Genomic DNA, 16,063 nt, shown 5'->3' on the forward strand with positions numbered 1-16,063 from the left:
GTGGCCAGGGTGTTAAAGCTAAGGATGTAAGGTGAAGAGAGGAGATGCTGCAGCTAAGGTCACACCTGGTCAGGTTTAGGGGAAAGAGAGACTGTGGTTATGGGTTCCGAGGGACGAGATCTGGAGCCAGATTGCTGTAGGACAGAGCTGCTGACAGCGGGCCTCGGTGGAAGTCCGAGGGCCCCTGTTTTTGCTCTCCTGTCAGGAAAGTGCGCTGTGGTTCTTTGTAGATTATGCACCCGACAGCCATGAGTTAACTTAATAGGGGGAACCGGGAGGCCAAAATCTGGTGAAGTCAGTTCCCGAGGCACTCACGCTGCACTCAGGAGTAGAGTGTGGTGGAAGATCTCGTTAGCTACATCCCTGGGTTGAGTTCATCTTTCCCACAGGAAGCCCCTTCACCTGTCTTGCTTTCTCCCCCATCCCGTTTTCCCCTCTGACTTGGGTTACCCATGTGCTACCCTGCTCCACCACAGCGAGCTCCCTGAGGCCAGAGATGCCGGCTTTTACTGGTCTCTTCACAGCGTTTGACATCGTGCCCGACACATAAGTGTCTATTCATGATAAATAAAAAGGAACCCCTGAGACTTTGCCTCAACCCTGGAATAGTGAAGCGGGAATGCTACAGAAATGCATGAGGAATTAAAAAAGACAGTGAAATGTTAAGATCTGCTTGTTGACTGAATGCCTGAGGATTTACGGTGAGGAAGGTCTAGGCTTATATGTGCTGCTGTTCATGCTTGTCCCCTTCGGCAGGTATTTATTATCTCACTGATTGGGGACATCAAGTTCCAGCATTTCAATCCTGTCCTTGAAACCTACATTTACAAGCACTTCAGTGCCACATTGGCATATGTGTAAGTAAGATTCAGTTACCTGCATTTTACTCTCAGGGTGGGCTTCTGAGAAGACAGAGGGACGGAAGGTGAGTAAGTGTGCCTCAAAATGCAGAAACTTGTTCTGAGCTTGCTGGTGGAAAGAGAGAACCGTCTGGGTGTTCTGACCCTGGGAAAGGTAGTAACGGTCAGACGCTCCCTTCTGGGAAGTTTCAGAAGAGATAGGCTGTATTTCTTTAAGAATTCAAAACTTACATAGGTGAGGAGTTGAAGCCCTTGGGAGCTCAATCAAGGCCAAAGAACCAACTCAGGATCTTAGGAGTTAGGATAGCATGTAGCCCCAAGGGCATGTAGCTGTGGGTCAAGCAAGGCCAAGTGGAACCTGAGGGTCATGCCCTCAACCCTGCCCCACGAGTGCTTTGTGGAATGTATTACTCAAAGGATGCGGGAGGACCACATTTTTTTTCTTTTGCACAAGAGGGAAGGTCTCTGCCTTTTCCATAGTGCAGCTTTCTTTCTGTCTCTGGTTTATGAGCTGCTGACTAGGGAAAGCAGTTAACGTTTAGTCTGTGCTTCACCCTGGAATGCTCAGCTCGCCGTGGCTGTTCTGTGGCTGATGGCCCCTCCCCACCCTTGCATTCCGGTCACTATACAGAGCAATCCGATCAGCAGGGACGGAAGTGTAGTCGAGATTGGCAAAGACCTTTCAGGCAGCAGCTTATGCCAGATCACAGCAGTTGCTGCGGGCTGATCTATCAGGGTGGCTGCTGACGCAGTTTGTCAGCTCAAAATCACTTTGATTCCTTGTGTCCTTTTCTGAACTAAACAAGGCAGTTTGTGGTTTATTTGCAGGTGACCCAGAAATGTAATACGACATAAGTGACGTAAAAGAAGTGTTAGGTCTCATCATGACCAACTTGTGCAGTGGACACAATGCCCGCTGGGTTGGGGGCAGCAGCAGTTATGCCAGGGATAGGGTTCTTCCCATCCGGGATCCTCATTGTGCAAGCAGGCAGTAGCTGCAAGTGCGGAAGTCCTGTCGCTAGATCTTCATTACATAGAGCCAAATGCAGCACTCCAGGTGGGAGAGAGAGGGGCTTATTGGCAAGACTTGATCAATTCTGCATGTTTCCTGGGGGTCTTCCTTAATACTAGGGGAACTCCGAGATCCCCAGAAGGAAAGTTCAAAGTATCAGGGTCCTGCAAAATTTGAGTCAGCACAACACTAGGAAAATGGCACCAAAGACTCTGGAAGTACACAGAGAGTATCTAAAATCCCAGCCCGCTTTTACATGTTGGGGTACTCAGAACTGTGGGTGTTCCGGTCAGACTGAGCCAGAGTCAGAGTGAGTTCCTCTTCCCACACTCAATGAAGTTTCCCTCTGGCTCCAATTCAGGGATCCCAAAGTTTGGGTAGGCTGATGACTTTAAGCGGTTTTTTTTAAGGTAACTACCTTAGGCCGACAGTCCCTGCCTGACAGGAACATCTGGAGACATCTCTGGAACACATTAGAGATTTAAAAAATCCTCATGATTCAAATCCCTTTAACTCCTGCATTTGTTCATCCTTTTAAAAAATATTATGCAGGGAAAGAAACCATCCTATTTCTAAGCAAAAAGGAAGTTACAAAACTAGAATGCAGTCAGAAGACTGAGCTACAAAGGGGTTAAATTCCATGTTCAGGGAAGATTTGAGAAGAGATAATTATGGTCGTGACTTCTACTTCCCCAGGATGCCCAGTTCCCTGCCTATGTAACTCACCCCAAGCTTCAGAGCCTCATTTTGCCCCATTGACATTTATTCTCTCTCACCCTTTTAAGGAAACTCTCCAAGGTACTGAACTTCTATGTGGCTAACGCAGAGGACTCCAGCAAGACGGAATTGCTTTTTGCTGCTTTGAAAGCCTTAAAGTACTTGTTTAGATTCATCGTCCAATCTAGAGTGCTCTATTTGAGGTAATAGTAACTGCAATAAGATGATTATGCTATCCGTTTTGTCTTCATGTAGTTTTCCTTAATCCTCATGCTTATGTTCCACTCTCTGCACTGCTGGGTCATGGAATTGCCAAATTTTAGAACTTCAGGGCTGAAGGTGGAGGTAGACAATGACACTGTTAGAATCGATGTGAAGTCCTTTTGCATTAGGATTTCTAGGAGAGTAATGATGGCAAGACTTTGGGGTACAGGTGCCTAAAATACGTAGCTTGCTAAAAGTCTTTGTTGGTTATACCAGCTCTAGGAAGTCAGGTTCCTGTGGGAAGATTGTATTTAATACAACAAGGGGTTTTATTGAATTTTATTTAATACAGGTCATGATGTTGTTGAGTATACACATGTAGGAGAGAGCTGTTGCTTGTAGTAGATGGAGAATGGTAGTTGTTTGGGGGAGATGTTTCCTGAGGTATGTGTTTCTTTGCTGACGCCATGCTTAGCTACCTGATGAAACTAAGTCATCAAGATATGCCTTGTATTTTAATACTTTTAGGAATATAAATTCTGAAGCACAGAAATTTGGCAATATGAATAAAAAGCAAAAAAAAGGAAACCCTCAAAAAGCAAAAGAAAATACTACATTTGTCCTTTAATACCCCCATCATAAAGTTTAACTAATGGAAAATAAAATACATCAGGTGTGAACAAAGATGAATGTCAAAGTATATATTCAGCCCTTTCAAGTGTAGGGCATGTTAATGAGGAAAGATAACCATGATAAATTCTCAAGTAATAAAACTAAGGCAGTAGACATAAGTGCAGTATGATACCTTTCAAAAATATTAACGTGTTTGGAAATGGAAAGATAATAAGCTAAAATTTTAATAGGAGCAAAGCCGTAGGTAGGAGGGCTTTAAATAGGTTTATTTTTTATTCTTTCTGCATTTTAAGTATTTCTACAATGCATTTTTATATTTTTATACTTCTTAGAAAGGATTACTCACTTAAAAATTCAGCTTCCATGACTGACTTCTCTAGTAGAAGCAAGCAGTTTTGCCCAGCACAGAGCTTATGCAGTCTCTGTAGTTATGCCCAGTCTTGGTCTTTAGATGGTCTTCTTTCATAGTTAGCACCTTGCATTTGTAATGTTAGCATGTGGAGTGTCCTATTGAAGGCACAGTCCATGCCCTAAAAGTTTACTCATGTATCAAGCCCTGATGTCCAGCAGTCAGAATCATCATAAACCCATCAAAAGAAAGTCTTAATTTTTGAAATTAAAAAATATTTTCAATTGGTGATTCATTAGTTCTATTGCCCTTCCTAATGTTGCAGTGTGTCCGGGCCATGATTTTTAACCTCATATAGGATGATAATAACAATGGAAAAGCCACGTTATTAACCCATGAAATGAGCTAAGAGAGTTGCTATGTTGAACTTAGTCACCCATAGCCTGCTTATGGTTATTTTCTCCCTGACATTTTCTCATTAAAGGAGAGCTTGTTCTAGGAGTGAGTCTGGCAGACTACATTCTCTAGTTGCTCAGATTTGATAGACATACCAGGTTACTGTCTCTGTCCAGGGCTGCAGATGAAATGCCACATGCCCCTCCTACCCCCCATTTGCCCTCAGCAGAGCTTAAATTCCTCTTCTGAGCTCAGTACCTGGCTGGAGTTTACCTCAACTAGGGAGACATGTAGGGAAAACTGAAATTGTAAATTGTGCACAATAGGACATTGAGAAGCTTGATCTTAAGTCCTCAGTCTCTTGGTAGTACAATTTTAAAAGGTCACTTGCATAGGGTGCCAGGCACCCTTCTGGGTGCTGGGGATCTAATGACAGAGGAGACACAGTCCCAGCTCTGGTGGGACTTGTGGGATACATCGAGGCCAGGGAGACAGATAGTAAAGAAAGAAACCATGAGATCATTTCAGGTCAGTAAGAGCTGGCAGGGAAGCCAGGTGTGCTGGTGGGCTGAGCTGGTGGGAGGAGGCCTGTCTGGGAATCAGCGTTTTGAGTTGAGTCTCTGGGGAGGGAATGCAGGGGACAGGAACTGCCCAGGCAGGAGCCCTGACGGGTGAGTGGCAAGTGTCTGGAATCCAGAGAAGCCTGGCAACTGGAATGAGAGCATGGGAATGGTAGGCAAATGACACATGGTGTGAGGGGTTTTACTCCAAGTATCATAAGAAGCCACTAAGGGATTTCCATTAGAGAAGTAGTAAATTCTTACATTTAAAACAATCATCTGAACTCTTAGGTGGAAAACAGATTGTCAAGGGTTAAGAGTGAAACCTGGGCAACCACTTCATAGGCTGTTGTAGGTCAAGGTAGAGGTATGCTATCTAGTGGCTCTCTCTGCAAGGAGATGGAGCTGGGAACAAGGGGAAGAGATAATGGCATGTAGATTTGGTGGGAGAATGAGAAAAAGAAGAAACATAGATAACTTCTAGTGCTTTTTGCCAAGACTAGGAATACTGAAAAATGACTAGGAAAATCAAGTGAGTTCTCTTAGGTATGCCAATTATAGACTAAATTGCAAATAAATGTCTTTTCTAGTTGCATAGAATAGATGCATTGAGAATTACCAGTAACCCTCTGATTGAATAATTTTCTCAGAGAAGTTCATATTCTGTAAGTACCTTATAAGACATAGAACAGAGGAGACTGATTTAACCCTGTATATGCATGTGTTTGTGTATATGAAATTCTTATTTCAAGCTATTCCTCTTCTTGACCAGTTGGTGGTAAATTGCCACCTTGTATGAATGCACTTGGACTACAATTTGGGGCTTTTGTGTTTCTGAGAAATGGACCAGAGATTTCCTGATTTCTCCTTTGGAGAAAGAACCAAGTTTTCAGTTGATGGACAGATCTCAAACACAAGCAGAATACTTTAATCAAAATGAGCACAGATCAGTGAAAGCTAAGGCATCTTGTGTCCTGGGAGGGCCCTGTTGGTGAGCAGGTTGACACCAGCACAGCCAGTTCAGTGGATAGAGTGACACTAAAGAGACTTGCAGATGGCACTAGGTCCAGAATGTTTCTGGCTTGAGTTGCTTCTCCACCCATTGTCTGCGACTTTAACTCAAACAATCAGGACTTGATAAAGTGAGACAGAATGATTAGAAAAGGAGAATGAGGAAGGGGCAGGTGGAATGCTGGAGAGGATGTGGCGCGAGGGTGTGTCAGGAAAATAGATTGGGGTCTCCTGCTTGTTGGACACGCAGCCAGAGGGCTGAGGAAGGCAGGCAAGCATGCAGGACCCATCTGCTACGTCAGGCAGAGCACCTTCCTACTGGTCCCTTCTCTGCTGAAATGCCTGCACATGTCGCCAAGACCATGGCCTGAGACAGCTTCAAGGGAATCCTTCCCAGCCAGCTGGGCGCAGAGCACCAAGTGCAGAGCTCGGCAGTAGGCCTGCACTTTAACTCAGGCAGAACTGCCATACAGATTACTGCCCTGCTCTCATTCACGTGGTAGTATCTTCTCAGCCTACTGGCTTCTCCCTGAAACCACCTGAAGGCACCCGGGACTTTCTCTGCATAGTTGGAAGTGTTGACCAGGGTGGCCTGGGCCTCCAGCATTGCTTATCCAGTACATCTGTTTGAAAATTCTTTTTTCAAACATTTTCCATTCTTTTCAAGATGGAAATCTGACTGCTTTTCTCTTTCTCCTGTTAAGATTTTATGGCCAAAGTGAAGATGGGGATGAATTTAATAATTCAATACGCCAGTTATTTCTTGCTTTCAATACGCTAATGGACAGGCCGCTGGAGGAAGCTGTCAAGATCAAGGTCAGCATGGCGTCAACATGGGTAACGTCTAATGCCGGGACATCACACAACTGGTGGTGGGGAAACAAAGTAAACCGTAATTCACAGAAAGCTTGTGGGTTTTAGTATGACTTATAAAAACCCACGTTTTGACTTCTGTGCACACTTACTTGTATTCTCAAATGTCAGTTTGCCAAAGACAAACTACCCCCTTTTAAACAACCTTGAATGGCTTCTGTGGCCTCTGTGAATTCAGCCAGTTGATCCTGATGTCAACAGGCTATAGGCTTTTATTCCTCCTTTCCTTTTCCCAGAAGCCCAAAGTCACCATCATCTTCATCTTTTAATGTTTTTCATGTAAAATGTGTCATCTCTGCGGAGTCAGATTTGAACTTTGTTATTTATTCTTTGCTCTTTATGGCAACTTTATGAGGGAGATGTGAAGATTTTAACTGCCTCCTTGGATAGAAAAAGGAATCCTAAATAGAGAGTTCCTTCTAACTTTCAGGAGAAAATTTTAGGAGATCACATGCAGCAACGTTAGCTCTGCTCTCCATTACAAGAGCGCTGTGTCCAGGTCCCTGTTTAAGACCCCAGCTTTTTCTTCCTAGGATTAAGCAGTAAATTCTGTGTGTGTTCTGCTTGGGAACTGAATTTGCCTTTGATATTTTTCTTCCAGGGGGCGGCTTTGAAGTACCTTCCTAGCATAATTAATGACGTCAAACTTGTGTTTGATCCCGTGGAGCTCAGGTAAATAGCAAAAGCCTTTGTTTCTTGATGTGAATGGAGAAGCCGCCTCCCTGTGTGGCTGGGGCCTGGCCTGCTACGCACGCACGCTGCTGTTCTCCTAATATGTATTAACTGAACACCTCTTGTCTTGGTTCTGTGGAAGGGACCAAGGACGACACAGAGCCTGGCCCTGGGAGAGATCTGCACTTTCCCTGGGGAAACAAGACAGGCAGACATAAAATGAACCTCAGTAGAAAATGCACAGTAATATGCTTCCAGCCCTATACCTACACATCCCAGGAATGCAGAGTCAGGTGGCAAACAATATCGGGGAGGAATCAGCCGGATACGAACTCGGCAGAAGTTGTGTCAAGGCAGGGCCGCAGCACCGTGCTGGCCTGCGCAGCAGGGTCAGCTCTCGGGCTGAGCTGGGGAAGGAGCAGGAGGCCGTCTCGTCTTTATTTCCTGGAGATAGACTCTCAGGAGGTTTGGGAGAGATTTCCACGTAAAACTCTCCACGCCCAAATCTCAGTAGAGGCGTCGGGTGTGATGACACCTTCAGCCGGGCAGAGTGGAAGCACTAACCACTGGGCTCTCCCTTCCAGTGTGCTCTTCTGCAAGTTCATTCAGAGCATTCCCGACAACCAGCTGGTGCGCCAGAAACTGAACTGCATGACCAAGATAGTGGAGAGCAACCTTTTTCAGCAGTTGGGTAAGTTGCTGCTGTTTATGGAAATTCCAGTCTCACGGCTTCTGCAGATACACTTGCCCTTTTTTTTTTTTTTTTAAATGTCAATAACATCCTTGCCAGCTATTTTTTGGAACTTCAGAACCTCTTGGGAAACCAGTTTTAAGAAGAAGGTGATGTCGGTTCAGTATTTCCAATAGGTTCTAAAAAAGCAAAACCATGTTTTCTTTAATTAGAACAATCAGGTGTTTCATTAATTAGAGAACTTTGTCCTCAAAATAGGAACAACAGAAAGTAACGGGCAAGCAGGAAAGAGGGTCCTTTTTTAACAAATGCGTCCTCTTTGACCTGTACTTACGGCAGCCAACCGATGATGTGCGTTTCTTCTCAACTCCACACTCGGTCATATCCCATTAGTTGCTGAAAAACACCACGGGAATTGGCAAACACTGTAAATCAGAGTCTTTTGGGGGCGGGGGAAGGGAGCCAGAGTACCAGCTCCCCGCGTAGGGAGCTGGGGGAGAAACTTACACTGATAACATACTCTCCATTTTGTAACTACAGTCAAGCATGTAGCCACCACGTCTGAATCACTAAGCTCCAGTCCCAAAGTTGATACGGGGAAAAGGCCCCATACCTGGTCTTTGCCCAGTAAACACAACGCTTGCTAGAGGGCCGCAGCCATGGAAACCTCTTCTGAAACTACCACCAGGTCAGGGAGTCCCAGAGGGTGGCCTCGTGCTGTGTGTATTGCTTGGAGGGTCTAAGGACCAGCAGGACTCCTCAGATGTAAGAAAAGTTGAGTAGGTTGTTGGTGTGAAAACCTTCCTGGCCCTGCCCCTGACTAGTGATGTAACCTATAGACAGATGAGTGACCTCTTAAGTCTCAGCTTCCGTTTCTATGGATGGAAGAACTTACACTAGATAAAATCAGTAGCCTCTTTGGGTCTGGCTCTGATATTTTCTGACTCTGTGAATTTGTGCTTAGAAATTTCAGCTGTTAAAAAGACACAGTTGGAAGTTGCACAAGAAGCTAGTGAACACTCTTAAGCAGAAGTAATGTTATTAAACATCTTACGCTGTGATAATCTCCTGGCCTCTAAAGATGCCCGAAAGGATAGATGAGACAATACAGATGGGGTGTTTGAACACAAGAGCAAACTAATAGTTCCAATTAGAGGAAGTACTCTATCACCATTAACAATCATTTCTGTTAGTGTCTGGAATATCTGGACTGATTGTACTATTTTATAGTAGTGAAATCCCAGCCAGAAGGCATGGTAGAAAGATGGTACCTTATTTTGTGAAGTCCACGTGCCTGCAAAACCATGAACAGAATGTTTACGAAACACATGAAGGTGTAAGCTCAGTATTTGTAGGAATTTTAGAGTAAATTATCCCCATTAAGTGGAAGCTTTCAAAAAAAACTGTAAGTCTATTAACTTGCTTAGTTTATTTATGACTTCACTTTCAAGTTGGCACTCTTTGGAAAAGCTAAAGAAATTGTTACATACTTTAAACATTTTGTTGGGTGTCCTTATGACAAATGTCATGTTCTTAGTTTTAAAAAATCAAGTTACAGGGCTGAATTTGCATGCTTAAAATCATGTGCTCCTTGTGGCCTCAGGATGCCAGCCCTGCAGGGCGGTCCAGAGCACATGGCTGTGCAAGCTGGCAGAGAGAGGAGTGGTAGGAAGGAGCAGGCAGGTCGGGAGGCGATGCGCCACCAGTGAGCCATCTGTGTGTCCTCCCTCAGAGTGCAGAGATGTACTGTTACCGCTGCTGGCAGACCAGCTCAGCGGCCAGCTGGACGACAACGCCAGCAGGCCTGACCATGAGGCAAGCTCGCAGCTTCTGAGCAACATCCTGGAAGTGCTGGACAGGAAGGATGTGGTGAGTTGAATCGTCGCTGATGCACAGCACAGCACGCACGGGTCCCTTCGCCTGGGGCAGCAAGTACTCCGTGGCCTTCCTGGGCTCAGGGACTGGCCCTGGCATTTAGAGCCTGATTCTGGGGCAGGCCGCGCCCCTTCCCAGGTGATCAGAGGGGCTTCTCCTTGCTACAACCTCTGCAGACCAAGGTCCAGCAGAGGCCATGAACTGCTGGGGCCTGCTGCCAGCTGATTTTCCTTGCTGGTCCACCATTGAGATCCCTCTGTGAACTTTCCAGAATCAGAGTTCTGTTTCAGACTTTTTATTTTTATGCGGAAACATCAACCTTCTTTCACCCCTGGTACAGTGTTATTGTAGCTGTTCCTGGGCTTCCGGGAAGTTCTCCTTTGTGTATTCTGACACCGATCCTTCCTTCTGGAGCCTGATGAAGTGAAGTGTTTATCCCATCTCTTCTCTGCAGCCTAGGATCCCAGCCCACCGCAAATCAGGCTGCATCAGCCTGGATTTACCGTGTTGTAGAGATAGCACAGCCCACAGGCCCAAGCAGAGCCCCTACCCACAAGGCCGGAGAACGTGGCAGAATGTGTTCAGTTGCGCATGAACCAAGGCAGCGCCCCCAACGATGGCTGCATGGCACCCATGTCCCCACAGACGGGGAAGCCACTCTTGGCTTTGCCTGACTCCCTTCTCTTACTAATATTACTAACAGATTCAGCTCTGCTGAAGCATATGAAGAACCCTCTTCCCTGCCTGTAGCTGAATCCATAGCCCACCTGTCAAGGTCCACCCGGCTTGGCCACCGCCGACCTCACCTCCTGCTCGCCACTCGGGTGCAGCCGCATTTCTGCCCATGCGCCTCGGCCGCTGCAGCGCAGGAGGCTGCCCCCGCTGCGCGCTGCCCCCTTCTCTCTGCCCTTCCCCGAGCCCACCTTGCTATTTGCACTATTTATATGATATTTTAGTTATAGGTCATCCCCTTCACCCCCTGCTCTTTTTTTTTTTTTCCTTGGCTGAAATGTGTTCCTGGAAACTGCATTATAAAATGGAATATATTTTCCCCAGGAAATTCAGTGATTGGGCATTTTAAGTCCTAACCAAGAACTTTACTACCAATAAATAGATATGATCAATCATGTCATCGTGACGATATTTTAAAAAAATAATTCTTATGACTCAGTAATTAAAATACTGAAATGAAGCTCTAAGCCGTGTAGAGTTGGAAGCAGTGCACTCGGCACTTGGGTTTGCTCAGGACTCCGGTGTTCTAGGAAGCATATGGACCTGAGTCGATGTTCATCTGAAACATGGGACTCGGGGGGTTAGTTTCTGGTCCCAGTGGTTCCCCTTTGGAGCTCTTTATCCTTAGGCAGGTGTCATGCTGCCTCAGTTTCTCATTCAGTGGTATGCAGGACAGCCACTTAGGTCTCTTCCATTTCTGATCCTGTTTTTTAAGACTGTATCTCTGCTGACCTTCTTACACACAGAGAGACTCTTTGGAAATGACTTGAATGTATTTGTATCCCATGCAAAAAGATTTAATTGGCTTGAAATTTCTTTTTTGTCTTCCCAATCATGTTCCTTTTCATGAGCAGAGGCACTCAAAAATATTGACCTTGGACCTCTATTAAAGCAGTAAACTCAATCACTTTTTGGAGATGATGATGGAATCTTCTTTCCCCACCATGAGCATTTTTTAATGTATGAACTACATCCGTATTTCTTCCCTTATCTCCCTATCCTCAGTTAATTCTAGACTTTTCTATGCCTTTTTTTTATAGCCCAGGGTTCTTTCCCTTTCCCCCACAGCTTTATCTCCAAATTGTCCTCATTCTTCAGAGGCCAGCTGCCATCTGCACTTCCAGGAAGCTGTTCCCTGGGGCAGTCCTGCTCAAATTGCCCCACGCTGCCCACTCCCTTCGCATTCCCCTCCGGTCTCATGTGAGACTCTGGACCTTGCGTTTTGAATCCAGTTCACAGCCCCATGCTCCAGGCACTGTGATAGTCTTAAGATACTGCAGTGAACAAGAGAAGCCAGCACCCGCCGTCAAAAGCTGACTTCTAGTGGAATCCTTGTGTTTTGCTTATTTATTATGCTCATGGTGCAGCTGTTCTGCTGAATGTGAATCTCGTAAGGCCTCAGTGGAGTCCTGATGCATCTTCCCATCTGCACACAGGACCCAGTACAGGAGGGGCACACCTTGTCTGTCTACAGGGTGGCATCGTTACATAAACGGAAGCAAAAACAGCATCAACAGGAGAGGCAGATTTTATGCATCATTTTCATTCAAAGAAATGGGAAGTAAATGATACAAAGCAAGGAAGGAAAGAAGGGAGAGGGGGCAGGCGAATCATGCTTGATATTCCAATGGAACTACACAATAGCGAGGTTCAAGTCATTTCAAGCATTAACCAGGAGTTTCAAAATATCATGAAGCAAAAACACATAAAGCCTTTGAAAAGGCAAGTTGAACGTCAGCAAGTTGGAGCTGAATGAATATACCATCAAACCACAAAAAAGGACGTAAAAAATGAACATCTGTGAAGCGCTGTTGGGTACATCAGCCCAACCAGGTCCCATAAGGGAACCTTTTTTTTTTGGCTTTTGCAGTTCAGAATGCTGAAGCTCAGGAAGGTTAAATAATTGCTCAAAGTCACACATGTCAGAGTTAAAATGTGAAATCTCTCTATTAGTGTGCTCGGGCTGCCAAAACAAAGTAGCGTGGACTGGGGGGCTTAAACAACAGGCTTTTATCTTGCACAGATCCGGAGGCTGGAAGTCCGAGGTCAGGGTCACGGTGAGAGCCCGCCTCTGGGCCTGCGGACGGCCTCCTTTCCTCTGTGTGCTCACATGGCCTTTCCTCGGTGTTTTCATTGGAGAGACAGGGAGGGTGAGCTGTCCAGTGTCTCTGCTTGTAAGGACACTGATCCCATCAGACCAGGGCCCTGCCTAAGTGCCTCTCAAAGCTCGCCTCTCCAGATACCGTTACATTAGGGTTTAGAGCTTCAAGATACGACTCTTCAACACAGACATTCAGTCCTTAATAATCTCCTTGACTTGAATTTCTTATACTTTGTATTTTTGCCTTTTCCTTCCCGCGCATGTGCTCAGTGGTCCGGGGCACCCCTGGTGTGCTCAATGTCAGAACAATCATGTTCCCCCCCACCCAAAGCTGTGTGCATTGGCGGCCATGCTGAGCTCTCAGTGAGTGCGGACCACCTGGTGTGTTAGGGCAGCATTCCCCCCCTGTGTCCCCACACTCATCTTCTACATGGTACAACTGATCATTGTCAACCAAGTCCTTAGGAACCTTACGTAGTATTCTGCGAAGTGGTGTTTCCCTTTCGGACAAAAGATTACTTTGTAGGGAAGAGGGAGAATGAGATTAAAAGAGAAAGTGCATGTGTCCGACGCTGCCTTCGGAAGAGGAAGGCCCTGTCGGGCGTGGTGTCACCTCCTGTGTCCCCTCAGGGCCCCACGGCGAAGCACATAAAGCTGATAATGGAGCGGCTGCTGAGGAGGATCAACCGGACAGTCATTGGGATGAGCCGCCAGTCCCCCCATATCGTGAGTACCCCTGCAGGGCCCACGCCGCCGCCGCCGCCGCCGCCTCTCCGTGTCCCACAGTCTGTGCCTATGCGCCGTGCGGTGTAGCTTCCTCGGGAAATGAGTTGGGTCTAGAACTTTCCAGCCCTCCCCTGATGGGGTCCCTTGGGTATGACTGTGAGCAGGTCTTGATTCTGCCACTGATTTTTCTCTCGAGGAAAATGATGCCACTGGGTGGTAGGAGAGGCCAGTGGGGGAGAGTTATTAAGATCCTGTCACTATAGAGCGCGCCATCAGTTCTTCGGGGGTCTTGCTCATATGGAAGGTTAAATAAAAGCACATTGTAGATTGAAGCAGAAACCAACTGAGACATGCAGCAGCCTAGGTAGACTGATAACCATATCCATTCAACCTAATCCTTTATTATTATTATTTTCTTTTATTAAGGCATCATTGATATACAATCTTACAAAGGTTTCACATGAGCAACATTGTGGTTACTACATTCACCCATATTATCAAGTCCCCACCACACACAGCCCTTGCAGTCACTGTCCATCAGCGTAGTAAGATGCTACAGAGTCACTGCTTGTCTTCTCTCTGCTCTAATGCCTTCCCCGTGCGCCCCCCACATTATGTGTGCCAACAATGATGCTCCTTAATCCCCTTCTCCCTCCCTCCCCACCACCCCTCCTCACCCCTTTCCCTTTGGTAACTGCTAGTCCCTTCTTGGAGTCTATGAGTATGCTGAAGTTTTATTTCTTCAATTTTCTTCTCAACCTAACCCTTTTTAAATACTTGTTTAATATTTTATTTAAGGAAAATGTGAACCCCTGTGAGCAGAAAAGGAGGGGGTTTGGTGACAATTGCAGCATCTCCTTTGTATCTTGTCACTTAGTTGACTCGTTCTCAGTTTACTCACCTGCCCTGCTGGAATCCCAGTGTTAGTACTCCCAGGGGTGGGGTGAAGATGTAGTCATCATTAGCTGATTTGTGTGTTTGCCAGAAACTATTTTAAGCACTCCACATTTCATTGAAACCTCATGCCAATCCTATGAGATGGTTCTCTTATCTGCTTCATTTTTCAAATGAGGAAACATGCAGAGAGAGGTGAAGAAACCTGCCTGTGGTCACAGCACTGCAGGAGATCAAACTGGGATTTGGCCCCTGTGCGGGCAGCGCGGCTGCAGGGCACGTGCATGTTGCCAGCCACCCCCTTCCCCACACAGTTTACCAAAGTACGTTTCCAACCTTGTACTGTGGTCGCCAGGAGAGGAATTCTGAACAGTTCAGCTCCTTTCCCGCCCCATCACATTTCCACTCTGCTCTTCTGGGTGTTGATGGATGGGGGCCTGTGGTCCTTTCCAGCCCCTTGCAAAGCAGAAGACACGTACATTGAACAGAACTTGTGGACAGCATGCTTTTAGGGTCTCTAGCCTCTTACTCTCCATCTACTGGGTCTAAATAGATACCACATAGAAAGTATGATTGAGACCGGAGGGACTATCAGAAGGCCAAGTTGCATCATCATTAAAATGAAGTCTCTTTTACTTGTGATACTGAGAGCTAGGATTTGATTTTAGTTCGAGGACAGAGGAAGACAACTATCCCAAATCGCTACTGTAAATAAAAACCATCTGTTCCACAAATGTATTAAGAAACTGTGGTAAGCTAGGCACTGTTGTAGACCCTGGATATATTGGGGAAAAAACAGACAAAAATCACGAACTTAGAGAGGCTTAGAATCTAGCAATAACAATAACAAAGAAAAATAAAGTACACAGTGTTAGAAGGAGGTAGCGCTGTAGAGAAAAAAATGAGCAGCGTAAAGAAGTCAGGGTGGGAGAGTCACAAATTTAAACAAAGTGGTTAAAAATGGCTTTCCTGAGAACTTCAGACAGAGACTGGAAGAAGGTGAGGGATGTGCGGGGTCGGGCCTTCCAGGGAGAGGTGAGAACAGGGCAGAGACCCTAGCGAGTCCCTTCCAGGATTCACATGTGGACAGCAGAGCTGATATGAATAGAATGCCGAGAAATGACTGCAAGCGAAACATTGTCTTTCTGCTAGATAAAGAGTCAGAGGGATCCAAAGCATATTATAAAAGGTCCAGATCTTGTACTAAAGGTGTAGACACGAGATGTACCACAGATTGCTATTGCCAAGCCATTTCTGCCATATATGTAAAGAATATATAAAGAAAGGTGGGTGGGCAACCATGTTGCTTAGGAAATGGTATATTGGCTTACAGAAAATACCTAGTATATCATTTAAATTGACCTATTCGGCCTCTTGTAGGAGTGGAAACATCCATTTCTCCCTTATTGTTTAAACTAATCTCAAGAACATTGGCTCAGTGTTCAGAGAGAAGGGTGAGGATTTGAATGTAAAAGTTGCAGTATTCCTTTCATGTTTCTGATAAGATGATGGGAGCAGAAATGGCTGGGATCCATGCAGAGACAGAGCCCCCATGCAAAGAGAGAATGCTTGAGACACATAAATGTAAGAAGGAGAAGAGGGGGGAAAGGCATACAAAGGGACAAAGACACAATCACAGAGAGAAATGTTATATATGTGTATGGCTTATACACACACACACACATAGGGCTTAATATAGTTTATTCTGGATATTCAAGAATAGTTAAATATTAGAGAATCCATTAATAAAGTATATC

General features: G+C 45.6%; 1 protein-coding gene across 7 annotated transcripts in view; it reads left to right on the plus strand.

The window, feature by feature from the left end:
* The window catches only part of DOCK5 (dedicator of cytokinesis 5), a 182,342-nt gene that overhangs the window by 113,429 nt on the left and 52,850 nt on the right, over positions 1-16,063 (plus strand). For all 7 annotated transcript variants that reach the window (XM_073232694.1, XM_073232692.1, XM_073232693.1 and 4 more), the window contains 7 exons: positions 757-857; positions 2,658-2,792; positions 6,447-6,558; positions 7,217-7,287; positions 7,872-7,978; positions 9,711-9,847; positions 13,317-13,412. In XM_073232694.1, coding sequence (XP_073088795.1) covers positions 757-857; positions 2,658-2,792; positions 6,447-6,558; positions 7,217-7,287; positions 7,872-7,978; positions 9,711-9,847; positions 13,317-13,412 — 759 coding nt within the window. The remainder of the gene's footprint in view (positions 1-756; positions 858-2,657; positions 2,793-6,446; positions 6,559-7,216; positions 7,288-7,871; positions 7,979-9,710; positions 9,848-13,316; positions 13,413-16,063) is intronic.

The sequence above is a fragment of the Manis javanica genome, chromosome 3 (genome assembly GCF_040802235.1).
Source record: "Manis javanica isolate MJ-LG chromosome 3, MJ_LKY, whole genome shotgun sequence".
In the NCBI taxonomy this organism is placed as follows: Eukaryota; Metazoa; Chordata; class Mammalia; order Pholidota; family Manidae; genus Manis; species Manis javanica.